The sequence below is a fragment of the Neopsephotus bourkii genome, unplaced genomic scaffold (genome assembly GCF_033783945.1).
Source record: "Neopsephotus bourkii isolate Nb327-2 ecotype Australia unplaced genomic scaffold, CSIRO-AGI_Nbou_v1 NB_1707, whole genome shotgun sequence".
Taxonomy (NCBI): Eukaryota; Metazoa; Chordata; class Aves; order Psittaciformes; family Psittacidae; genus Neopsephotus; species Neopsephotus bourkii.
In genome coordinates this window covers 8,801,356-8,827,408 of record NW_026902181.1, presented here as the reverse complement: position 1 = coordinate 8,827,408, position 26,053 = coordinate 8,801,356, and the positions used below count along the sequence as shown (strand labels likewise).

Sequence of the window (26,053 nt, the reverse complement as noted above, 5' to 3'; positions counted from 1 at the left end):
GCAGTGAGTCTACACCGACAATGAGACATGTAAGCCTCTGAGTTTAAAACCACAATAACGTTTTCATCTGTTACTGTTGGCTGCGGTAAGTCGGGCTCTCGGTCAGCACCTGAAGCAGATGTTTCACACGAACGGAGAAGCCAGGCTCCCTCAGCAATCCTCCTCCTTCTTAGCAGACCACGCGCGCAACTTGCGCGGGAGCAAGTCTTGCTTCGCTTCCCATCACGGCTTCCGACACCGCTTCCCCTCCCCAGCGCACTCTGCCCGCCCCGAGCGCGGACACCCGGTGCGATGGGGCGCCGCTGCCGAGGGGCGGCGGCCACACGGCGCCCGCGCGGGCCGTCACTGCCACCTGCCGGTGCCGCCGCGCAACCCCAGCGCCGGCGGAGCAGCGCCGGCCAGCAGCCGCGCCGACAGCCGTTCCGCTCGCTCCGAGCGGCACCAAACGCGGAACTGAACCGAAGCGACCCCGGAGCGGCCCGGGGTACTCTTCCAGCACCGGGAAATCCCGGCTCTGGACAGCCGCCCTTCGGGTAAATGAGCGCTGCTGCCTCAGTTAGAACCGAGGGTCCGGCAAATTTACGGCAACAGAAAGACCCGCAAGTATGCACACAGACAACCCCTGCCCTTCTCTGTCCTTCGCTGCTCTCCTCCCTCTTCCCAAACTGCAGCTTTCCACGGAACAAATCATCTTCCAAACGGCAGTAATTACTACGGTGATACAGCACTAGCAGTATGAAGGCATTACGGAGACTGTAACAGTGTAAAAGCAGTTTTTACAGAACAAACACATTGCCTGCGAGCGGTTCCTACTATGCGGGGAGCGCCAGCCAAAATGCAGCCCTAACTTGGAACGAATACCTATATAGGAAGCATGATACATACATACATACTGCCATTGTCCTCTCCCTGAGAAATTCTCTATTACATCAGCAGATCCCAGTGAGGTTAATTGTTCATCTGACATAAGTAATCCCTCTCTAAAGAGTCAACTCGAATGAACATCCCATTGGCAAAGATTCTGGATGCCAAACACTCTGTACCCCCCATTTGTGTATCTGTGAAACTTGGGGACTACTGCCCCTATATGGAGACTGTCCAGACACCATTCACAAAAACCCAGTAGTAAATAACAATAAAGGACAAAATACAAGGTCTTAAAAGGCACAAAGCAGAATTAAATCCCAGTGTACGTAATCACCATATTTATAACATTCCACAGTACAATATTTCATAGTTATTTTACAGTTAAGATACATCAGCATATTTGACCATGTTAGATTTCTGACTTGCAATATTTTGCTATGTAATTTAAAAAGCCCTATAGATTACAACAATCTGAAGACACACAAAAAAGAACAATATTCTGATTAAAAAATTGATTTAGCATGCAGCTTCTCTTTATAGTCCCTTGGTAAAAATGAAATCTCCCTAACAAACACTTAATAAAACCTGTCAATATATCTAGAAAGAAAAATGACACAAATGCATTAAGTATTAAATACCCTTGAAAAAAGTCACATATTCCATGAATTTTTGATGTACTATCTTGACATTAATGTAAAACCTTGATATTTATAATTGACAGATATTTAATAAAGTATAGAAGATGACTGCTGCACAGCATGCAAATTGCTCGGGCTGATCAAAAAAGATACAGACATATTTAAACTAAACAAACACTTAATACGTAGAAAAAATCAGATCTAGCTTTTATAGGTTCACGCAGCTAGGTCTCTACAGATTAGCTTTGAAATGTGACATTCTCCACTGCATGAACCCTAATTTTAACTTACCAAGTCTGTATGAAGTAGTTTCAAAAAGTTGGGAGGGAAAGCTTTAAATAAGAAATGGGAACATGAAAATGTGAATATATTCATTTAGATGCAGGTCCTGACATTCTACTGAAAGAGTTATTATAAAGAACAAATACCATCTATTTCGTTACCCTTTCTGTGAAAATATTGTCAGAGCTGGCAATCAGGGTGATGACCACTGCAAAAACAAATAGTGGCACGCTGAATTTCATTTTCCTCCTGATGCTGCTTTTCCTAAAAAAAAATAAAAATAAAAAATGCTTCTTCCCTTTCAACGTTCCAAGACTTCTTTGAGACATTTGGAGGATATCTCAAAATAACCAGAAATATTAAAAAGTAACAGTGATTGCTGCCAGATTGTCTACAGCCACTGCGGAAAGAGACAGACTGTTATTCTAGTCACCTAAAACACTATCAGACTAGAAGCCAGTTACTCAGTATGGCAACCAGAGAAAAAGGGGGGAGGGGGATCCAGGGGAAGGGAAGAAAAAAAGGGAAAGAGACACTTTCAGACATTTTTCTGGGAAGCAGTAATATCCAGGGGTTTGTATCTCACATGTAATGTCTCACAAGAAAGCACAACTCCCGATGCCCCATAGGGGCCTTTGGGCTAATAATCTCTCCCCATCACATCTTTGGATGGACATCACAAGATAATGATTCTCAAGTCTTATAAACTAGATGCGAGTGGACTCCTCCACTTCTGACAAGTGCTTGATTTTATTTGGACAGCATCAAGATTTCAGTGTAGAAAGGGTGGGTGCCTTTCCAGCTGAGAAACCATCATAACCTTTACTTCTGCAATTCAGCCTGCGAGGGCATTAACCTTCTGTAAAAGAGTGGCCAGACTATTAGAGGCAGTAACCTCATTCAATCACAAAATGCAAAAGCTCATTTATCAGAGCTCCTAGTTTGATGAGGAATTTCCACTAAAATTAAATAATATTTGCTTGCTTACCAAGTGATGCAAAGTTCAAGTCCTATTACTGTAACATGCAATGCAATGTCTGGAGTAAAAGTTAAAATAACAGGATTACACAGTGTTAAATTTGTGTTTATATCTGTGCTACCACATGCCTTGAAAAGAACTGATGTATTTTGGTGTGGAGTCATTTTGGCCAGTATATTACATTGTGCCATTAGCCCTTGTACACTTTGGGTAAGAAAAGAGGTTTAAAGATACTACCTCAGCTGAGAGAAGCTGACCATCAGAGTAATATACTATTCCACTGCAATACATAACTAAAAATGCCAACAATAAAATCCTTGGTTTTGTTGGTTTCCTGAGTTTCTAGACAAAAGCTTGTTGGATTTCTGTGAAGAATATCTCAAGTACTCACAAGTCCAAGGCAATCTCTATATCGGTATTACTAAATCAGATTTCAATATTCACAAAAACCTCCCTCTTGTGTACCACTGAAGTAGTGACAGCTCCATGTCTAACTAAGGAAAGCATCAAACCAAGTGCTGAAATTATACTGAAGCCACCAGTCCACTCCCCTTCCAGTCCCCAAAACACTAAGTGTATGGAGGTTAAAGCCAGTGAAAGCCAAAACCAGTTTAAGCTTCCACCTTATTAACTTTTATTCCTTTGAACTTCAAGCCTAAGGGTTTGTTCTTTTTGACCAAACAACTTTTTCCTCCCCTTCTATGCGGATTCTCCCGTCTTTCCAGCATACTCATTAACATTGGGAGATTTTGTTATGAGCCTTGCTGGATGTTACTTGATGGTTTCAGGCCAATGTGTAGGTGTACAAAAAAACAAACACAAACAACACATACACTTTCAGGGCCAGAAGCAGGAAGATCTGTCTGCATTTGCTGGTTACTGTCCCTTTCCCTGCTTTGGAAATCCTTTGAAGCAGCAGCCTTGAAGAGAAACTCCTCTCTGTGGAGCTGCTGAGGCTTTAACTGCCCTAAAGCTAAGTAAAATAAAGAATTTAGAGTGGAGGATCCTAGTGATCTATAGGGATACAAGAATTCACTTTATCCACTGGATATAAGATGCAGAAGCTAATGAGGTAATGTCAGTTCACTGACAGGGAAAAAAGGCAAGACTATTTTACTTTGTAATAACAGTTTATAACTACAGAAGAATGCTTTGGAATTTTCAAACAGCCTAATTCATGAAGCATTAGAAATTAGGTCCACAAACTTGTGCTGTTATATGACTTTTCTAACGGAAGAAAGATCATCCTACTTTGCAAAACCTAATAGAGCGAATCTTACAATTAAAAAGGTGCCACAGGATTGAAACTTATTAAATCTAAATAACATTCTTGCTTATTCTTTATGTCAACAATTTTTATTTACTTTCTGCCAATATACACAAGAAAGTACTGTTCCAGGCTATTAGGGGATTCATGTAGCAGAAGCAGAGTGGAATGACTCCTCCTGGGGCAGTGGAATTTAACTGCACAGTCCCTTTTTCTGTACCCTCTACCTGCAAAAATTGGTTTTAGTTAATGTGACACCAGTGGCACAACAGACAACTCAAGCCATGTCATCAACTACTAACTTGGGAGTCTGAAGGACTGAAAACCCACTTTACGTGCAAAGTGGATGTTACCATTTGGCTGCTAGAGTACACAGACATTTTGAACCAGCTGCGAACGAGTACCCTGCCTACAATCTTGCAGCATCTCCTTTATCAAACAGAGGCAAGACAGTGATTGACTTCTTAACATGTATTTCTTGCTCACACCACTACAGAAAACTTTCTAACATACAAAATTCTAAAATACTAAATTTTCCCAGAAAAGAAGTACTCAGATATGACACAAATTTGTCTATACCTTTTCCTGTCCTTTCACAAAATCACTTAGCTCTGAATGTAGCTCCACAAGGGGCTGATGGGATGAAGTGCGAGGGCAAGCTGGCCGAAGACTGGCCATGTTTTGCAATGAGACCACCCTCCCTCCTGTCCCCATTCATGTTAACAGAAAGATACACTACGTCCATTATCTCGTGTGGCAAATCTCCTAACAAAATATGACTTTAGTGTTCATGTTGAGCCTTAGATTGATAGGTTCAGTCTGCAGTGCTTCATTCGCACAGTAAGATACAGTAAGGTACAGTAAGACAGCTACAGAAAAAGGCTTCCTCACAAAGGTCTATGCCTGTATACCATAAGATGTCACTCAGCCTTTAGTCTCCTTCTGAGGTACAAGCTTTACGCTGTTCATTTTGTTTAGTGCAACACATGCACTACGTTCATGCACAAATTCATCCCACAATTCTACTACTAATTCATTAATCACAAATAAGATGCTGTGATGGAAAGCCTGAAGTGAGCTGCTTTAAAAGGATAGGGACAGCATTTCCTATTCACAACCACTCCACATCCAGTTTGCTAACAAGCATTAATATTATGCAGTATGGCCAAAATCGTGTTACCTGTGAATCACCTACTCAAGGTTACAGATCACATCAGAAGCCACTGAGGTGGAAGCTTGGATCACGATCATCTTAAAACCAAGGTATGGCACTGCGCAACCAGCATGGCACACGGGGGCATGATAAGCTCTGGAACCAGATGTACTAAGACTATAGTACGCACACATCCTAAAACTTACCACTTACTCTTCAACTCGCATTCAAACCATAGTAGAAGAAAATAAACTTAGCAACATAGCAATCTCCTACTGTGTGGAGTATTAGCATTGGGTCTGACTGAAGAGGATAATCCACTTTGTAATTTAGTTAAATTACTAATTTTAACAATGACAAGTCCCCTGTATAATTTTGCAGTGCTTAAAGAATACATCCTTGGAGTATTCCATTCTAAGAAACATCAGCTTGTTATCATATTTTAAATTTATGGAACATTTGTAACTGCTGTTATATCAGGAAAAATATTAAATCTGCACAATAAGTACAAACTTTATATGAGAAAGTATACTTGTAAGTGTGTGATGATCTCCTGATGGCTGCTGAGGCACTCACTTCCACAAAAGACACAGACAGCGTCTCTGGGGATAAACTCAACTGCCCCAGAAAGTGCAACTCAGTTAAAAAATAAAAATAAAAGCAACCAACAGATGAGCAAACAAAACCCCCTCTCCACTCTATTGCCTGCAAAAAACAGATGCTTATCTGCATTCTCAACCAGGAGAGTGGCAGAGAACTCCGTCTTCCACAAAAATGCTTTAAAAGCCCATAATACTAACAACAGAACATATTCCTCCCAAATGGAGTTTATACTGTGCAGAAACAGATTTTGTTTAGCACTGGCATATATGTTTTGAAGTACATCTCTGCTTCTCCAGAGGAAAGAGGGCATTTATGCTGGTGTAACAGAATCCTAACCACTCAATATATAAAAAAAATTAAAACCTACTGACTAGTAGATCTTAACGATGAAATGTCCGAATAAAGATAACATCTATATCCAGAAAGAAAGATACGTTTTATCCATCTGTCCTCCAACTTTAAAACATTTTGACTGTAAGAAATAGAAGACATCAAGTAGGACATGCCTGTATTCTGCTATAGGCCAGCATGGTCCAACTGGCGCCCATCGGCTGAATCTGGACCACAGGATACCTCCATATGGCCTGCCACCTTTTCCTTGGAGGAGATAGGGAACAGCTGTTTGAGGAGCAAATGCTGCCCGAACAGCCAAACACCTCCTCCTGTGTCCGGCTGGCTGAAAGCCCAGAGCTGTCACTGAGTTCCTGTGGAAGGCAAGGAAGGAACAGGGGAAGAAGGCAGCAGACCTCCTACTCACATAAGGACTTGAGCTCTTCATTTGTCTGAGATGGCCAGACACAACCCAGTGAAGCCTGTAGCTGCTTCTGCGATGGAAAGGGGCAGCCACAGGAATGGCCCCATGAAGCCCAAGGACCTGCCAATACTGTAATCATAGCTGGGGGTGGGGTACACCAGAAGTGACACAAGAATCAGAAATTTGGCACATGTTTGCAAAATCTAAACCACCTTACACTAACGCTAAGTGGTACAAGCATACAGTCAGTCTTGAATTTGCTGCCAGCAAAACAGATTAATACAATATTTTGGCCTTCACAGAGAGGAAGAACACAGAAAAGCATAAATATGTTCCATTATTAACCGCCTATTGATTTATTATTGATCAAGCAGAACAGCTCAGGTGTTGAAATGCAGACAAAGCAAATCAAACAGCAACACTATTACACCTTTGTAACTGCCCATTCAATGGAATTTTAAATCCCTCCTTAAGGTGACATGTATAGTGTACAAGGCAACAAAAGGGAGATTTTATAGGGATTACAACTGTGACATCTATCCCGCTTTTTAGAGTGCCACTGACATAACTTCTGGAAAAGGCTATCTGACTGGCATGCCAATTAAGTATAAATCAAGGTGGGGGGGAAGTGAGAACCCCAAGGACCTACCTGATACGTGATCAAAACTGTAATCTGCTTCCAAATATATTTGCTTTTGATTGCATATTGGTTGAACTCCTTAGAAGCATTAAAATATTCTCTATTAGATCAACTTAAAAATAATAAACAACTTCCAAACATTTGAATATCTTGGAGTGTTTTAAAAGGCAGTACAGTTCTCTGCATTCAACTCCAACGTTATTTAGCACATGGAAGTTAAATGGTGGTATCTCAAAGCCAAGTACAGAGAGACACCAGACGCTGTATTTCACCCTGACCTGGAAAATCATATGCTTATTGGAATAGGATAGATTAGAAACAGAAGAGAAAAATAATGAAAGAGCAGCATAAGTCATATTGAAAGTATCATCACAACTTCAAAAACTGGTGTCAAAATTAAGCTAGAGACGTGAAATCTCACCTAATATACCCAATATTGACGAGTCAAATGTGATACCAGATTTTAAAGATGCTATAACATTATTTTGAGATCTAGAACTTCATGTGCTAAAATGTCCTAGCTAAAATGATATTCCAGTGCCCAACAGCTAATAACTGGATTTTAGAATTTCATTCACACTAAATCAATTAGTCAAATTTTATATGAATAATAAATCAAATTTAGTATCTGATCAAAAGGGATTACAGCCTCCAGGAAATTAAGTTCTGTGTCCAATAGTGCAAACAAACAGATCAAAACATCTCTGGATAGATTCCGGCAAGGACTGTATTCACAATGGGTCTACAATAACACTTTCACAAGCGCTGTCCAGATGTCAGTATGCAGTAGTCAGAAAACTGGTACGAGTGCTCCTATGGAATAATGGATACAAACCAGATGACAGATATTATCTGAAAGTATTAATGACTTCTACCAAATAAGATTCTATTTAAAAAAGTGTGATTCATGGGGCAGCTTCTGCTTTCTTGAGTAACAGTAGCTTAACAGAAGGCAAAGAAAGCATTTGCAAGTATTTGCTCATTAACTTAGCAAGGAAACATAAAACTGAGTCAAAGAAAACCCAATTTCCTTGCTAAAATGTTACATAAACAGGTGTCTATGCTTTCTCCATTTGTTTTAATTCTAAAATTCTTACTGGCCTCTCTTGTGTAGTGGGGAGCCCAGCACTGGACACAGTGCTCTGCGTGTGGCCTCAAAAAGTGCTGAGCAGAGGGAAAGGATCACCTCCCTCAACCTGCTTGCAACACTCTTCCTCCTCAAGTGCAGGACTTCCTACTTCTTGCTGAACTTCTTCAACTGTTAGCCCATTTATCCAGCCTGTCAAGGGCCCTGGATAGCACCTCCCAAGGGACTGAATGAGGCTGACAGGCTTGTAGTCCCCTTGGTCCTCCTTCCTGAAGATGGGTGACATTTGCTTTCCTCCAGTCCTCAGGCATCTCTCCCAGTCAGCATGATAGCTCAAAGATCACCGAGAGTCACAGATTCATAGAATAGTTTGGGTTGGAAGGGACATTTAAAGGTAAGCTAGCCCAGCCCCCCCAGCAGCGAATATGGGCATCCTCAACTATATCAGGCTGCTCAGAGCCCTGTCCCACCTGACCATGAATGTTTCCAGGGATGGGCAACCTGTTTCAATGTCTCACCACACCCTCATCATAAAAATATTTCTTTCTTATATCTATCTAAATCTACCCTCTTTTAATTTAAAACCATTACCCCTTGTATTGCAACAAGCCCTGCTAAAAAGTTTGCCCCTATCTTTCTTGTAAGCCTCCTTTAAGTACTGAGAGGCCACAATAAGATCTCTTCAGAGCCTTTTCTCCATGCTGAACAACCCCAACCCTCTCAGCCTGTCTTCATAGCAGAGTTGCTCCAGCCCTCTGAAGCCCTCTGATCATCTTTGTGGCCCTTCTCTGGACCTGCTTCAACAGGTCCATGTCTTTCCTGTGCTGAGAGCTGGATGCAGTAATCCAGGTGGGGTCTCACCAGAGTGTAGTGGAGGGGCAGAATCACCTCCCTTGAACTGCTGGCCATGCTTCTTTTGATGCAGCCCAGGATACAGTTGGCTTTCTAGGCTGTGCTCTCACATTGGTGGCTCATGTACAGCATTTCATTCATCAGTACCCCCAAGTCCTCCAAAGGGCTGCTCTCAGTACTTTCATCCCCCAGCCTGTCTGGATCCTGGGGGTTGCACGACCCAGGTGCAGGACCTTGGCACTTGGCCTTGTTGAATATCAGGAGGTCCACATGGGCCCACTCCTCAAGCTCGTCCAAGTCCCTCTGGTTGGCATATGAGTCACCTCACAATAACATCAGACAGCTCCCCCAGCACTTGTGGGTGCATTCCATCAGGGCCCATGGACTTGCCTTATGTTTGGTTTGCTTAAGCACTCCCTGACCCGATCCTCTTCCACTAAGGGTGTATCTTCCTTGCTCCAGCCCTTCTTCCTGATGTCTGGGAACTGGGACTCCTGAAGGCTGCTCTTGCCAGTAAAGATTGAGACAAAGGCGCCACTCAGTACCTCAGCTTTCTCCCCATGTTCTGTTTCATCAGGTCCCTTGCCCTATTCAACAGAAGGCTCATATTTCCCATAGGCATCCGTTCTGTCACTCATGCACTTACTGAAGCCATTTTGGCTGCCTTTCACAATCCCTGCCAGGTTTAATTCCTGCTGAGCTTTTGCTTTCCTAATCTCATCCCTGGATAATTGGACAATATTTCCATACTCCTCCCATGTTACCTGTCCTCGCTTCCACCCTCTGTATGCTTCCTTTTGGTGTCTAAGTTTTGCCAGGAGCTCCTTGTTAATCTGTGCAGGTCTCCTGGTATTTTTGCCTGACTTCCTGCTCATGGATTCACTGCTCTTGAATATTGAGGACACAGTCCTTCAATATTAATTGAGTTTTCTTTCTTGGGTCCCTCCTTCCTCCAGAGCCTTATCCCATGTTGCTTTTCCAAGCAGCTACACAAAGACACCAATACTGCTCTCCTGAACTCCAGCATTGTGATCTTGCTTTTTGCTTTGCTTCTTCCTTTCATGCCCCTGAACTCCACCATCTCATGGCTACTGCAGCTGAGGTGTCTTTGACTTTAAGATCCCCAACAAAACTTTCCTTGTTTGCAAGTATGAGGTCCATGAATGTGACCAGTCACTCTCCTCACTGGCTTCTCTATTGCTGGGGTCAGGAAGATGTAAGCGGTGCTCTCCATGAACCTCCTGGATTGCTTATACCCTGCTGTGTTTTCTTTTTAACACATACTGGGGTGGTTGAAGTCCATCCACGAGGACCAGGGCCTGCAAACATGAGGCTATTTTTAGCTGTATGTAGGAGGCTTCATCCACTCTTTCCTTCCTCCTGATGAAGCAGCCTATAGCAGATACCCACTACAGAGTCACCTATATTGTTTTTGTTGGGGTTTTTTTGTTTGTTTTTACAGACAGCTAGCTTGCTGGTGCCCTTCAGAAAAATCTGCAGTCCCACAGTGGTCTAGAGACTACAGGCTGAAAGCACTGTCTAAAGCAATGTCAAACTGCCATCCTGGACAGTCCTGCAAACTCATCCTTCTTCCAGTGCATGAGAGGCAGCTACATACAGACACTACTTACACACAGAATTCCACTGGATAATGGCTACCATGGCAAAAGCTATGGCTAGCTGATGGGCTCTGCTGGTTTCAGACTTACTATTTCAAGGATTTTAAAAATTAACTAAAACTATCATAAAATTGTCTTTTAGTAGCACAGATTATAACAGTCTTTACTACACCTGGGGAAAAGATAAAACACTCCTTCAGACCTGAACTGTCAAAAATGTAAATAGAGTTTGGGCACTTCCACGCTGTCTAAGAGCACTCCTTGTCTTTATGTCTTTGTTTTGATTTACCAAAACTTCTCTGTAATAGACTACAAACAGGCATGCAGATACAACTGAAAGTCAAACATGAAGACCACTGCATATTATTTTAAAAAAGGTTCAAACTTGCCTGTATTTTCTTTAGGAAAGTAATCTCACTGTGAATGTCTGTAAACTATATGGCTCCCTCTTGTGCCTATTTTACCACATGTCAGTGTACAGAAAAAACCCCAAATATTAAACCGTAAGTATTTGGTGTTTGTTCACCCTTCAGTAGACGTGCAGGACGCATAGATGTTAACAGAAGTCACGCACACACCTTCCAGGGGAAGAGATAACCCTGCAGTTTACAAATTTCTCTTTGGAACAAGCTGTAAAAACACTTTGCAAACTACACATCTGCTACAATCAAAGTACACTTCTGACCATTCACTGTACTTTGGTAGCAATGCAGAGGCCAAATATGCCTTTAAAGTCTGTCTGTAAGAGCTTCTAACTATTTTTTAGTTATCAAATCACATATGTTTAGAAAGGTGTCAGTGCCGGTTGTAGAGCCTGGCTAACATACTCAAGGGTTTATTTTTGTCTACTGCATATCCCACCTGTTTCTGCTTCTCAAACCAGACTAGGGTTTAGCTTGCAACAGCTGTGAAATTCATAAATCTGCCAATTCTTCATCTGTATCCAGACTAAGCACTTGGAGAAAGAGCACAGCAGCATTCTGAGAAAACCACCCTTACAGAGCAGCCAGGGAAATACAACAGACCAGTGCTTGTCAAACAATGTTTAAAACTGCACACCTATCACAAGCCAAATTATTTTAGTAACAGTCTGGCAATCCCGTATGGAAGGAAAATGAAGCATTTGAAGAAATTATTTGGTCCCCCAGCCATTAGAAACATTTTGCAGACTAAAAATACTGTAAAGGAATTAAAATATTTTGCCTGCACAAAATACTCCCTTTTTCAGTGTCTCCAAGTATCAAAACAACTCTTATGTCAAGATGCTACGAGTTTTACTTTCTGCAGTAAATAGCTATCAAGAAAATAAATATTTAGAAGATTTACAGCTACCAAGAAAGTAAATATATTGAAGATGTGTGTATTACATAAGATTTTTGTATTACAAAAAGATTTGCAAATTAAAAAAAAAATATTAGTCTGCATACCTGAAGCAATACCAAAATCCAGCTCACACAGGACAGCTTTCACTAAAACACTTATGCTAAAGCAGCAGCAGTAGCAAATGAAATTATGGTATACAAAAACTAACATTCATAAAGTTTACAGAGTATACTGCCTTTCATAGTAAAGTGGTTTTGCTTTGCTTTTTTTCCATTTATATGATGAATTTTTCTCTTTCCACTTCTCCTTCCCTTTTCTACATGCTCATGAATTACCCTTAGCATGAGTATTTTGTGGGTCAACTTTGTTCAGGTAATAAATGCATGCAAGATTATACCAAAAATCATTTATGCTTTTCTGAGCAATGGAAAATGGTACTTTGTTTTAGGGAAGATGTTCCCCCCTCCTCCCCCCCCCCCCCTTTTTTTTTCTCCACTATTTATAAATTAGATGCTCATATTTTTGAGAGCAAAAACAGAAATTAAAATGTTTTAAAAAACTTTTCCCAGAGTTTTCATCAAAATCACTAATAATAGGTACCCAGCACATTCACTTGGCACTCCTGGAGACAGCTGAAATTATCTGTCTTCCTAATTTGACATTTACTGAATAGTACTAAAGAAACACTCAGATGAAATTGCGGTTATGTGGCAGTGCATGGCACCAAACAACCAGAACATACCTCCAATTTGCCTAATATTTATTACCACCCATTCTCCAAAGAACAAGTAAATAAAGCATATTATTTCTACTCTATCTACCTTCTTGCTCACGTTCAACGTGAAACAACAGCCGTATTGTACAAGAACACAAAACAAGTAATAAAAAGAATTTGTCAGGAGAACAAAAAAAAAAAATCTGGTCTTGATTTCTGACCATATGTGACCAGAACCTACATTTTAACAGTTTATATAAAAGGCAACAGAACAGTACTAATCACTTTCTTGGGTATACTAATATGCTCAAAGAGAATATAGTCATTTATTTGAACGCTATTTCCACAAAGGTTTCCACTGAAACTGAATCTGAACTGAATCAGTCTCAACAATACCAGACTGAGAAGTTTTCTTCTATGAGCTGCCATATCAGCTTCCACAGAACTGTAAATGCAGAAAATATAATGCAGAGTATTAAAGGCTTGTTACCAAGCAGAGCAGATCACTCTCACCAGGGTTCTAAAGACAGTCTGCTCCTAAAGTAATTTCGTGTACATTATTTTCTTTGTGTGGACTTCAATGCAGAATATAACTTATTTTTTAGTGAGGCATTACTTGGACCACATTAGCTTAAGTGCTGTACAAATGATCTCTGATTAAGTTCAAGAGACAACAGGAGAAACAGTGAGTACATGCCACATGAAATCACTTACTTGCATACCAGATTTGTGATTTATTTGTTGTAACAAATACAGATTTGTTATTTGTTATATCAAAGTGTTACTTTCATAACAAAAATGTTTTGTCAAGCATTTAAGTTGCTTTTCATATAATAGGTATCTCATTGCTTCAACTGACGTTACACCACTGCATTTTATATACATTCTTCAGCTGTATTTGCATCACTTTGATATCAGTCTTCATATATTAATCCATCACTGAGAAGCGGTTCTGAAATACTGGACACATGGCAGTCAAAACCCAGGTCTTTATTCCAGATCTCATTTCTCTATAAAACTGTATTTAATTTTATTTTTTTTTAAACTAAGGTTGTGACCACATAACCTCTCACATAATATTACTAGTGCAGGACTAGTCAATGAAAATGATGGAACAAGTCATAGTGATAGTTTAGCTGTCTGATCAAGTACATGCAAGAGCATGAATAGCAGTTGGATGAATTGGATAATGTTACACAATATTCTGCTAAAAACTCTTTGAAAACAGTAAAAAATTTAGGAGTTCTGTTTGCTGAGACATTATACTTCGAGAAATTAAGTGAAAAGCTGGAAGGTCAACTGTGGACTGGCAGCCTAGAATAGTACATGGCAAGAAAAGACATTAGCTAAACCACTGTTTCCTCAATTGTGACACCTGGAAGGGAGAATTTTATTCCTTCCCAATATCATACCCATTGTTTGTACCATACTCCCTGCCTCAAAATGAAGTGCATCTTATGTGGTTTTCACCCACTATTTTCATAACTTTGGTTTTCACAATGTATCCCTCCACTCCTTATACTTGATAAATTGACACTGTATCTGAAATATATTAATTTCTTCACCAAATAGCTACACAAAATAACTTAAATGTTGTGGACTTAAAACAGGTAATAGCAAAGCTTTGCAACTCTGATAACGTTAAAGGGGAAGAGAATGAATTGTTTTGTCTTCTGCTGTCTCCTATGGCCGAAAAAAAAATGCGTGTAGATCACACAACTGTGGAAATTCAAGTAGAGTCATACATGTTTTACACAGGTTGTGACACAAAAAGCTTTGGATGTTTGGACATTAAGCACTACCTTGACAACACTACATCACCATTCACTTACAACATCCATTATCTCTACACATTAAAGTAACAGTTCTGAGAAACTAAATTTAACTCATTTATTCAGAACATGATAAAAAGTTCACCCATCTCAAGCCTCCCCACACTCACATAGTTACCAGATGGACTTATATTTTTATTTGAAAGCAATCAAAATAATTATGTTAAACAGAATAGAAAGTAAGAGTTAATCCACGGTCGCTGGAAATACAACATATGTAATGGTTTTATTCTATGTCAATAACAATTACAGTTTAACTTTGTTTACTGCGGACTATACATTTTACAATGAGTTATAGAGGCATAGGTTGTAGCTGTCTGCAGGTCACCTAGCCTGACTTCCCACAGGCAAACTTCTGGAGACTGGCTATCAGTAGGAAGTTGAAAACAGTAATTGGATCATCCCTTATCATTTTCCTCAAAATAAACAAATCCAGCTCCCTTAGTCTCTCCTTGTATGGATAAAGGGCTGAAGCAAATGACATCTTAATAGCCCTTCTCTGATCTCATTCCAATTTGTCAACATGTCTCTTGTACTGCTGGGGCCAGGACTGTACAATATTCCAGATGAAGCCTCACCCAATGCTAACAAAAGGCAGTAATCACCCCTCTCAACCAACTAAATACATTCTTGCATATTCATAAGCCTACTGATCTGTGAAATTTTAACAGCAGTTCAGAAAACAGCAGGAAATTGCTTTAATGATTCAAACCTTTAAAAGCAATACACTTGCTCTATTATTTAGCATCACTGTTTTCACACCTTCCTCAATCATCATCATGAGAACAACATATACTATATATTACATTTAAGATGCTTACCTGGATAACTCTGTAGAAATACGCATACTGTCGAGCTGTATTTTTATATTGGCTAAAAACATCATGTATGGCCTGAGTTGACTGAAGGTACTGCACTTCATCTTCTTCAAAATAGAGAGGAGTGTCATATTCACTGGGAAGTGTCTGGATGTAGGGCAGCCAGAAAGAGTTGGGGTTGGCTCGCTCACAAAGAAGATGGAATGCCAATGTTATATTGCCCATGGCTTGAAGAATTCGGTCTTGAGAATACAGGGATCCTGAATTAACCCAGAAAGATGATGCACTAAGTTAATTGCCTATGGAAACTAGCACTGTAGATTTACTTTAAATGAACATGATGAAATAACATGTAAGAATTAAGGAAAAAACAACAAACAGACAACAAAACAACAACAAAAACCCCACAGCTTTTTCAGGTTTCTAAAATATTTAGCTACCCATATTGCATTATGCTGCAAGTTATTTGACACAGTAAATGCCACATGTACTAGTGCACTCAGGCAGAAACAAAGAGAAAATTAAATTCTTTTCACTGACACTTCAAGCTTCTAGGTATTCTAAAGCTTACAGCTGGCATGATAAGCAAGTCCTGTAATAAAGGAGATCAGCTAAAAATGAATTTCTCCTACTGAATGATCCCATACAGATCAACTTCTTGCTTAGGGACTGCTTTAAGTTCTTACCTAATACTGAATTTTTAGCTGACTCAACTGTCATCAACAGTTTTCTAGGAACCCACAGAAACAACTCTTCAGCCTACAGAAAGGAAAAAAAAAAGCAGAGGCTCAGTTAGCATTTATAATGATATGCCCAAGTGTCTCAGATCTACATAATCCTTAACTAAAGTTTGGTTGTTGTTGTCCCCCCCTTTTTTTTTTAATCAAAATTCTTCATTCTCTTCCACCACAAATTAAACAAATACGCTATGTTTTACATTGTGGTAATCAAATGATTCAGTCTGCATTATACAAAGCTTAAAACAAAGCCTTAGATTACAAAATAAAGTGCTTCAGTTTGGAACTGCTAACATGTAGATTGCCCACACAACCTCAAAGATATCAGTTTATATTGCTATTAACTATGTGATCAAATATTTTCTCCCAGTAGCTTTTTTTCACATTTCCCATTCTTATTTTAGAACTACTCTTCAGATTTTTATCAACCAGTAGTGCTAGCCTTATTAACTACTTGCTATTAAAGCCCTAAAATCAACATAATATTCTTGTTTTCTAATATTCTTTGTACAGCAGCTGACTGTTCCTCAAAGCTGTTTCCCATCTGTAAAATGGGAAATGGAAAGAGGCAATCTTAAGTGCTTATCTTTTAACAGTTAGTTGGCTGCGTGTGTCTTTATTCCTCACCTGATGATCAAAAGATATTCTTTACAATTATCAGGTAATTTGTTTGGGGTTGGTTTTGTGTGTGTGTGTGTGGTTTGGTTTGGTTTGTTTTTTTAATTCGGGTGGGGGTTAATTTTTTCTGGAAATTAAGTACTGCAAATACCTCTTTCTGAGGCAAAAACATCAGTGCTTTAAAAGGGACATGAAAGAAGAAAAGAGACTACGTTCTTAATAAATATGGAAGACAAGGATACATCAATGAGGCAGAGTATTCTGGAGATTAGGTACAGAATATAAGCAACAGAGAGAAAAAAAACGGCCGATTAAAAATTCACATTACTATCCAATAGTCAAAAAACAATACTCAATTTTATCAATAAATCTATTTCAAGCACACAGGTTGGACAGCATATCAGAACAGCAGTTTCATAAGCATTTAAAAGGTAGGAGAGAAGGTAGTGAGTGTTTCAGAACTCTTTAGCTACATTCCAAACACGATTTTCTAATCTAAGTCAAATGTTCACATGCTTACCTTTATCTCTCTTGTTGCTTTCAAACCAAACCCCTCCTCTTCAAAGTTAGCTATTTCAAAACCCTCTGTGGATGCTCCATTTTCAGTCGCCCACTTTATCAGTTCAGGGAAATAGTCATCTCTTTTTCCATCAAAGACAACAGACAGACCTACAAACACGATTTATTAAAAACAAATGCAGAAAGATCTGGAAAGATAAAGAAGTTCAATATAAACGCACATGTAAAGCAACCTGCTACCCCACAGCAGTTCTACTCTGAAGTAGCTGAGTCAGGAGTGGTCTTTGTTAAGTGTTACTCAATAGCATACACATGTCATACCCAATTTTCACAAACTCAAACTGCTGAAATCTTAAATCTGTTAAATTGGCTTATCAGTCATCTTAAAAACACGACCACTTAAAACTGAGCTGTGTTGAAATGTGAAGGCTGCCTCTGCTTTCCTTTTTAAATAAGCTGAGCAAAACTATTTCCCAGCTTAATACTGATGATAAATGCAATCACCACCACATGTTAATACAGACACAAGGAGGAATTTGAGAGGCAGCTGCAATTTCATTAATTCAGCACTGGAAATTAAAATAAGCAGATCCCAGGCTTCTACTCTCACATACAAGGCAGTTAGCTTTTTCCTGTAGCACATGGATTTACTGAAACAATTTAGGATTGATCATCGTACCAACAACACAGAGCTTGTCCAAATTTTTTTGCTTTGCTTCTCCAACAGAAACATGATCCAGCTGTGAAATCACAAGCCTCATTCATTTTCTGTTTTCCCCTTTTCCATCATCTGCTTTGAACCTATGAACCTGGCTATACTCAACCAGTTCCTTTTGTACTTTGTCTTGTTTTCTTCAACTCAAACTCATGTCTAATCATGTTAAAAATGTCCAAATGCCCCTTAGATGCTCAGGCCGTGTTACAAGTGAAAAAGTTGAGCAGGAGAGAGAAGTAGGTTAGATATAAGGAGTAAATTCTTTACTGAGGGTGGTGAGAGACCAGAACAAGTTGCCCAAGTGAATGTCCCATCCCTAGCAGTGCTGAAGGCCAGGCTGGACAGGGCCTTAAGCAACTTGGTCTAGTGAAAGTGTACCTGCCCATGGCAGGGGGGTTGGAACTAGATGATCTTAAGGTCCTTTCCAACCCAAACCACTCTGTGATTCTACGAAAATGTCATCATCGAGCTGCTTACCTCCAAAGATATTTTGGTTAAGCAGAGGTGATAAATACATCTTTAGATTAAAGGGATTTTAGAAAAGAAGCATTAGGGTATTTGAAATTTTGAAATCCATATTTGAAAATTGGAAATCCACTCCAAATCATGGATTTCAAGCCCCTGGACAAATCAAATTTGCAGTTAAAAGTGCAAGTAGCATCTAAAACTATAGTCTTTGATGATGCAGTATAAAAACTCAGTATTGATAAAGGGTTTTTTGAATGCAGTGAGAATGTGGTGCTGTTTTGGTCTTTTTTTTTTTTTTTTTTTTTTAAGCTGCCATTTCTGCTTTATTTCATGCTCCCTTCAATTTGCTGTTTTCTGTGGAATATATCCAGAATCAAAGCCTTACAAACCCTGTAAGGCTAACTGCATAGCTTCCACAGAACTTTATTGTTGTTTATACTGTTGGCGTTTATACTGTCCAGGAGTTTGCTCTTTTGATTTCCAACATTTCCTACTTGATAAGGACTGAAAAGCAAATACTAAATAAGGCTACTGGAAGTCTTTAACCTCCAGCTTGTATTTGGAACCATTCTGTAGGCATCTCTGAAATTCATATATATACACCTCTGTTCCTCATATATGGCGTGGTCTGATACTTAACACATTTTACGAAACCAAAAAGAGCAGCTCCTTTAAAGTACAAGCACCAACTACAAATTGGGGAACAATTTATTTCTATACTGAACAAGATACAGCTATACTGATGAAAATCTGTATTGGAAAAATAGCTTTAAGATTTTGCTAATGAGTCAAGAAAAAAATTTTAGAAAGTCAAAATACTCAGTTTTCACCTTTAAAGTTTTGTATAATCAAGTTAATTTTAGTCCACGTTCTGCAAGCCAGTGCTCTATTTAAGAAAAGCAGGAATTATCACACTTTAGGCAATATACACTTATTTGTACATCTCAATTCCCAACAGCGATTTGTATTTCCTTAGCTAATTGTTTAAAGCCTTTATTAAGCTAGAAAACTGTGCATGTGTAGTATACATTACTATGTTCCATTAAAAAATTGTTTTGAAAGAGACCATAATATCCACATTATGTCTGTAAAAGTGTTACATTAAAAGATATTTGTATGTCAACAGTGTTGTGGTTACTAGGTTTTACATCTTTCAAGGGAAAAAAATAAATGCTTTGTTAACATAATACTGTTACACTAATTTTACCACCTCTGCCAGCAACCATTTTGCCATGGCTAGTTCAGTCTTTCTGGTGCAGAAGATAAACAAGCCAATCCCAATGCTAACTCTGTTCTTGTTAACCCAAATTACGTTTCACACATGTATTGCATCATAAAAACATGGACATGTACCATACACTTATAGAAGCCATGGGACAACAAAACTATTTATCAAGTTCATCTTTACACAGCTACAGGATGCAGTCACTCAAACAGTATTATCTATTCCTCCATGGGCCCTCTGCCAGTACCTGATCTTCAGAGTCTTAAAATTCTTTTCATAAAGATTTTTATGCATTAGCCAGAATACATTAAAAACAGGTGTGAAAGGGCATTTCATGCCTCTAAGTACTTGCTTTATCAAGCAAATATATGAACCACTCGAACTTCGTTTTAATCGCAGTCTAGCTTTTTTGTCATCACTGTATAAATATCAGAGAAGAAAGAATTGTTTCAGGACTTTGGGTATGTCCAGACCAGATCATTCATTCCAAGGTTAAAAGTTATTTCTCAGCCATAAAAGAGATTATTTTTAGTAAAATTATAACAAAAGCATTTTTGTAGAATACATCTCCAAATAAAAACAAAGCTAATATGAAAATAGAGTATCAACAACAGATAGTTGTTGCTGAACATGTTAGAAGAAAACTGTTCTAGTCTGAAAAACACGCGTATCTTAAAAGTTACGAAATTGGCAATAAAACTCCATATTAACTGTGGCACCATAGGTATTTCTTTAACTATGTACTTGATTTATAGCAGATTTATTAGCTGATGTCTTTACTTTCTGCATTTACATAGTATTTATATTGCCATGCTTTAATGTCATCATGTAGAATTGCTGAAAAGCTTTTCATATCTAGTAAAGTGTTCATATTAAAATAATCATGAAATTTAATTCAGAATGCCGGCATGTGCAACTGCTTGGATTAGTGCAGTTCGAGGAGTAGCAACTCCAAAGGTTTGAATCTGATTTTTGGACTTCGGAACCTCGGTCCCTCTTCTTTTTTGTTTTTTTTTAAGCAATGGTAGGCCTTTGATGCTGTGCTACAGAGTACATGTTGAACAGGAGAGTGCTCTGTGGAAGCAGGGAAAGGCAGAGTCCTGCTTGCATTCCCCCATCAGTAACCTCTTTATGTCTGTATCAAAGTGTTTAGAGCCACATTGCTAAAAGCAAAATGTATTTTCGGGGTTATCAGTTATTGGCTGTCCAGACTAGTCCTCTTCAGTCTGATAATTGTGTTTTGTTGGTGTTTTGGTTTTTTTTTCCTCTGAAGGAGACAAGTCCTGGCAGGTTCCAGCTTTATTTGTCCCTTTTAGGTTTGGAGCTGATGATTATGGCTGTCCCCTTTGGAGCACTTAAACCCAGGCTGAATCTCACAAACAGCGGGATGTTAAATTCAGGCAGTCTAAGGCCTGAACAGAGAGAGATGAGTGCCTTCAGAAGGCAATTCAGTTCATTTGAGATCTGAATCTCTGCAAAAGCCTTCTCTGCCTCTCTGAGGGAAGGGGGCCAAGGCAATGGTGCTCAGATAACGGCCCTGCTGTGGTAGTAATCCATTCCTTCACATACCCAGTCTGCGGTTTCTCTTACCCAGTCCTCAAGGTGTGCTTAATTAACTTCCCATCTTTCACGGAAGTTGTGTGGGTTTGAAGTAATCAGTCTTTGTGAAATAGCTGAGATCTTCAGCAAAGACTGGGACCAGCTTGTTTCAATCGTATCCTGGGCTGCATCAAAAGGAGCGTGACCAGCAGGTCGAAGGAGGTGATCCTGCCCCTCTACTCTGCTCTCATGAGACCTCACCTGGAGTATTTGTGCAGTTCTGGTGTCCTCAACATAAAAAGGACATGGAACTGTTGGAACAAGTCCACAGGAGGGCCACGAGGATTCTCAGGGGACTGAACTATATTCCAGTCATGTGAGCTGTCCCACCACGTCTCTGTAATTGCCACCAGGTCATAATCTCCTGACTTAACACAGATTTCTAACTCCTCCTGCTTATTTCCCATGCTGTGCGCATTGGTGTACAGACATTTCAGGGAGCGAGCTGACCATCAGCCAGAGAATCAAGACTTTTTTTTTGTCACAAACTAATAGGATTTTGCAATTTTTAAGTGTTCGGCACTGTCCTGCATGACATCCTTGTCTCTAACTTGGAGAGATATCAATCTGATAGATGGACCACTCGGTAGATAAAGAACTGGCTGGATGGCCGCACACAAAGAGTTGTGGTCAATGGCTCGATGTCCAGCTGGAGACCTGTAACGAGAGGTGTCCCTCAGGGATCAGTGTTGGGACCGGTCTTGTTCAACATTTTCGTCGCTGACATGGACAGTGGGATTGAGTGCACCCTCGGCAAGCTTGCCGATGACACCAAGCTGTGTGGTTCAGTTGACACGCTGGAGGGAAGGAATGCCATCCAGAGGGACATTGACATGCTTGTGAGGTGGGCTGATGCCAACCTTATGAAGTTTAACCATGCCAAGTGCAAGGTCCTATACCTGGGTCAGAGCAATCCCAGGCACAGCTACAGGCTGGGCAGAGAAGAGATGCAGAGCAGCCCTGCGGAGAAGGACTTGGGGGTGCTGGTTGATGAGAAAATGAACATGAGCTGGCAGTGTGCGCTCGCAGCCTGTATCCTGGGTTGCATCAAAAGGAGCGTGACCAGCAGGTCAAAGGAGGTGATCCTGTCCCTCTACTCTGCCCTCGTGAGACCTCACTTGGAGTACTGTGTGCAGTTCTGGTGTCCTCAACATAAAAAGGACATGGAACTGATGGAACAAGTACAGAGAAGGGCCATGAGGATGATCAGGGGACTGGAGCACCTCCAGTATGAAGACAGGCTGAGAAAGTTGGGGCTGTTCACCCTGGAGAAGAGAAGGCTGCGTGGAGACCTCATAGCAGCCTTCCAGTATCTGAAGGGGGCCTACAGGGATGCTGGGGAGGGACTCTTCATTAGGGACTGTAGTGATAGGACAAGGGGTAATGGGTTAAAACTTAAACAGGGGAAGTTTAGAATTGATATAAGGAAGTTCTTTACTCTAAGGGTCGTGAGGCACTGGAATGGGTTGCCCAGGGAAGTTGTGAATGCTTCATCCCCAGCAGTGTTCAAGGCCAGGTTGGACAGAGCCTTGGGTTACATGGTTTAGTGTGACATGTCCCTGTCCCTGGCAGGAGGGTTGGAACTAGATGATTTTAAGGTGCTTTCCAACCATAACTATTCTATGATTCTATAATACTTATGTAATAACAGCAGCAAAAAAAATATTCCTTTTAGCTGTCAGCAAACAATTCTTTGGGTTAATCAGTACTCTGAGTCACCCTTATACAGTGTTTCACATTTACCTTTTTGTTTTTTGCGAATTTTCTCTACAAGTGAGCGAATCTGTACATACTCTTCCCATTCTTTTCCAGGGCCTGGGGTAGGACTGCTGCATTCTAGAATTAACATCAAATAAAAATATTTTCCTTAATAAAGTGTATATATATAATTTTAACATCAGATAAAAGGTCATGGTTTCACAGAAACTTTAACTGAACACTAGCACTACCTGTCCTTCAAATATGTTTAAATTGTAAACACAATAGCCCTCATCACTACAAGCATCTTGTTCTTTAACATCGAACAGAGACAGAGGCTTTTGAAATTTTCAGTACAACCTGCTTCAAGCATTTTTTTTATATTCTTTCAAACATAGAAATATCAAAGTCTAAAAAGCTAAGAAAAAAGGGTAAACAACTAGACCATTAAGTAGTCTCTCAGATAAACAAACACACAAAAAAGGTCTCTGTTTTCAATAATCCAAGCAAACTGATCTGTTTACATTAGTCTGCTTGCCATCATTCTTGCTGTAATGAAAGCAGGTAATAGCACAGAGCTTACCTATGTAACTGAGAAATTGGCTGGTACATACATTTGACCTGCCTAACCAATACTGGTTTTATAGATGCGTGTGTACCGGAAGGACAAGTAAAGGAACACTTAGCCAAGCTTTAGCTTTAGATTATAACTCCAGTGTCTCTGACAATATACTAAATGCCACTGTGTGGATTTCTTGATCTAAGCTGGATAAATCCAAGTGGACAGCTGAAGGTTACCTTGCACTGAATGAAATATGGCAGCTTGCAAAAAGAACATCTGACACTTGTCTTTGCTTAGAAAGTTAGATCTATGTTTTATTTTTGGTAGCAAAGCACAGGCCAATTGCACCATAAGCAAACAGCCCTGCCAATTTCTTGTCTCCCCTTTGTGAGCAATGTTAATGAAAAAATTTAATTTTTCTAAGGCAACATTTAGATGTGTCCAGGATATAAAAATTTAGACTTGTGCTTCAACAAGGAGTGTACCTTAGCAGTCACTAACGACAGCAGAAAGAGTGAGCAGTAGTTTACCATCATCATATGAAATTATACTCTGCTTTTCGTATTTACTAAAAATAATGGATGAGTTCCAAGTTCCTCAACAAGAGAATCAACCTTTGGGCCATGCACAAGAACCAAGCACTACAAAAAGTCTCCCAACAGCAGCAACAACAAAATTTTTATTCAAGCAACAAGAATATCAGTGCAGTTGTGCTGAGTTGTATTGCTGCTTTCCACAGTTAACTCACCTAATCTGGTATTAGTTCAAAGAAGTGCTCATATAATAAACAGAAATGGTGCAATTCTTGGGGTTTAGAGGAAAAACATTTTTGACAAAGCTTTACGGTCAAGTTACCTAGGGTTTTTCTTAAATCTAATCTCACCCAGTATTGAATGTTTGCATTTAGATATAAAACCAAAAGCTGCCAGAAATAGGTATATTCAATATATACACATATAAATAAAACAATAGCGGTAGACACTAACAGAGATACATACTATACTACCTTAAGCAAGCTGAAATAGCAAGCTTGGCTGCTTTCAGGAAATTAATAAGACTTCACCAACTTCAACAAGAGAACATTTTTGAGTGGTCTGCACAGCATTCTTTTTCCCAGAGAGGCATAAAAACCGAAACTTACTTTGCAATAACTCACTGATTAGATTCAACATTTCCTTTGGAGGTACTGTCGCTGTGGCTCCTGTACCTGACTTTTGAGTTTTGACTCGGCTCTTCTTCCCCATCTTCCAACTAAAACAGATTAAGAAGCACACTGTCACCAATTACCAAGAAACAAAATACAATAATGATGAATGGACAAGATCTTCTCTTATTAGTCACTTAAAGCAGCAGCATGAGGAGTTGTTTCTGGCACATATATAAATGCAAATATTGCATGGCCCGAACATAAGTCAACCATACAGTATGATCTGAAGCAATATTTCATGTAGTTGCATGTTAATTACCTCAGGGTAATTAAAAAGTAGAAATCTTAAAAGGAAAAAAAATAAATCATTCAGATCACTTGCAAATTCATTAGCTGTGAACAAATATGGATAACATAGTATCCATGCTATATAGCCAGATTATTTTACCTCATCAGATGCACCCCAGACATCAGCTGAATTAGTATTTGTGAAAGCACTGAATTAGCAATTCAAAATGAATAGAAAATTTAGTATTTCATTTCAAAATAAAATCAAAACACAATATATATGTGTGTATATATATTTATATCTTTGCAGCAGCTTCCTGTGGTTCAAGACTAGTTAAGGAAAACTTATTTCTAGTTACCAAAATAAACAGAACATCATCCTAGGCTGGTTTTCCAGTATTTGGAGTCCCTTGTTTCCAGGGAGGACTTAAGTGAGATATCTACCAGAAGGGCAACATAGCAGGGTGTGAAATATCCAATGAGCTTTTCAGATGCACTGGGAACAATTTTAGACGCTGGCAGTGAACAAGCTTCTGGGATTGGGGTTGCACAAGATCTGGTACTCGTGAATACAGTAGAACTCCTCATGTATATGGCAGCCTTGGACACAGTAATTGTGAAATGGTAGTGCAAGAACTTGAGGAAAGAAAGGAAAGAAAGAAGCAGACTAAGGACTCTGGACTTCACAACAGTAGAGGAGGGGCTTGCTCAGGAAATGGTAAGCAGAACGCCCTGAGAAGCTACAAGGAGCCCATGACAGCAAGTCATTTTCCTGCACACACTTCTCTGGGCACAAAAACAATACTTCCCAACACAAGAAAACAAGCAGGCACAGCAGGAGACCAGCTGACTGTATGCGGGACTCCTCACTGACTGACCTCAAACAAAACAGAAACATATGTAAAGTGGAAGTGGGGACAAGCAACTGCAGAATATAGATACACTGTCTGGGCAAGCACAGACTAAATTAGGGAGGCCAGAGCTTCTCTGCAGTAGATATTGAAGAGGGATGTGAAACGTAAGAAGAAATGATTCAACAGGTACACTA

General features: G+C 39.7%; 1 protein-coding gene across 2 annotated transcripts in view; it reads right to left on the bottom strand.

Moving 5' to 3' along the window:
- The window catches only part of SETD3 (SET domain containing 3, actin N3(tau)-histidine methyltransferase), a 63,130-nt gene that overhangs the window by 16,950 nt on the left and 20,127 nt on the right, over positions 1–26,053 (bottom strand). For both annotated transcript variants that reach the window (XM_061376392.1, XM_061376393.1), the window contains exons 2-6: positions 24,712–24,821; positions 23,054–23,146; positions 17,305–17,453; positions 16,116–16,188; positions 15,433–15,689 (exon numbers count right to left, since the gene is read on the bottom strand). In XM_061376392.1, coding sequence (XP_061232376.1) covers positions 15,433–15,689; positions 16,116–16,188; positions 17,305–17,453; positions 23,054–23,146; positions 24,712–24,814 — 675 coding nt within the window. In that variant the 5' untranslated portion in view covers positions 24,815–24,821. The remainder of the gene's footprint in view (positions 1–15,432; positions 15,690–16,115; positions 16,189–17,304; positions 17,454–23,053; positions 23,147–24,711; positions 24,822–26,053) is intronic.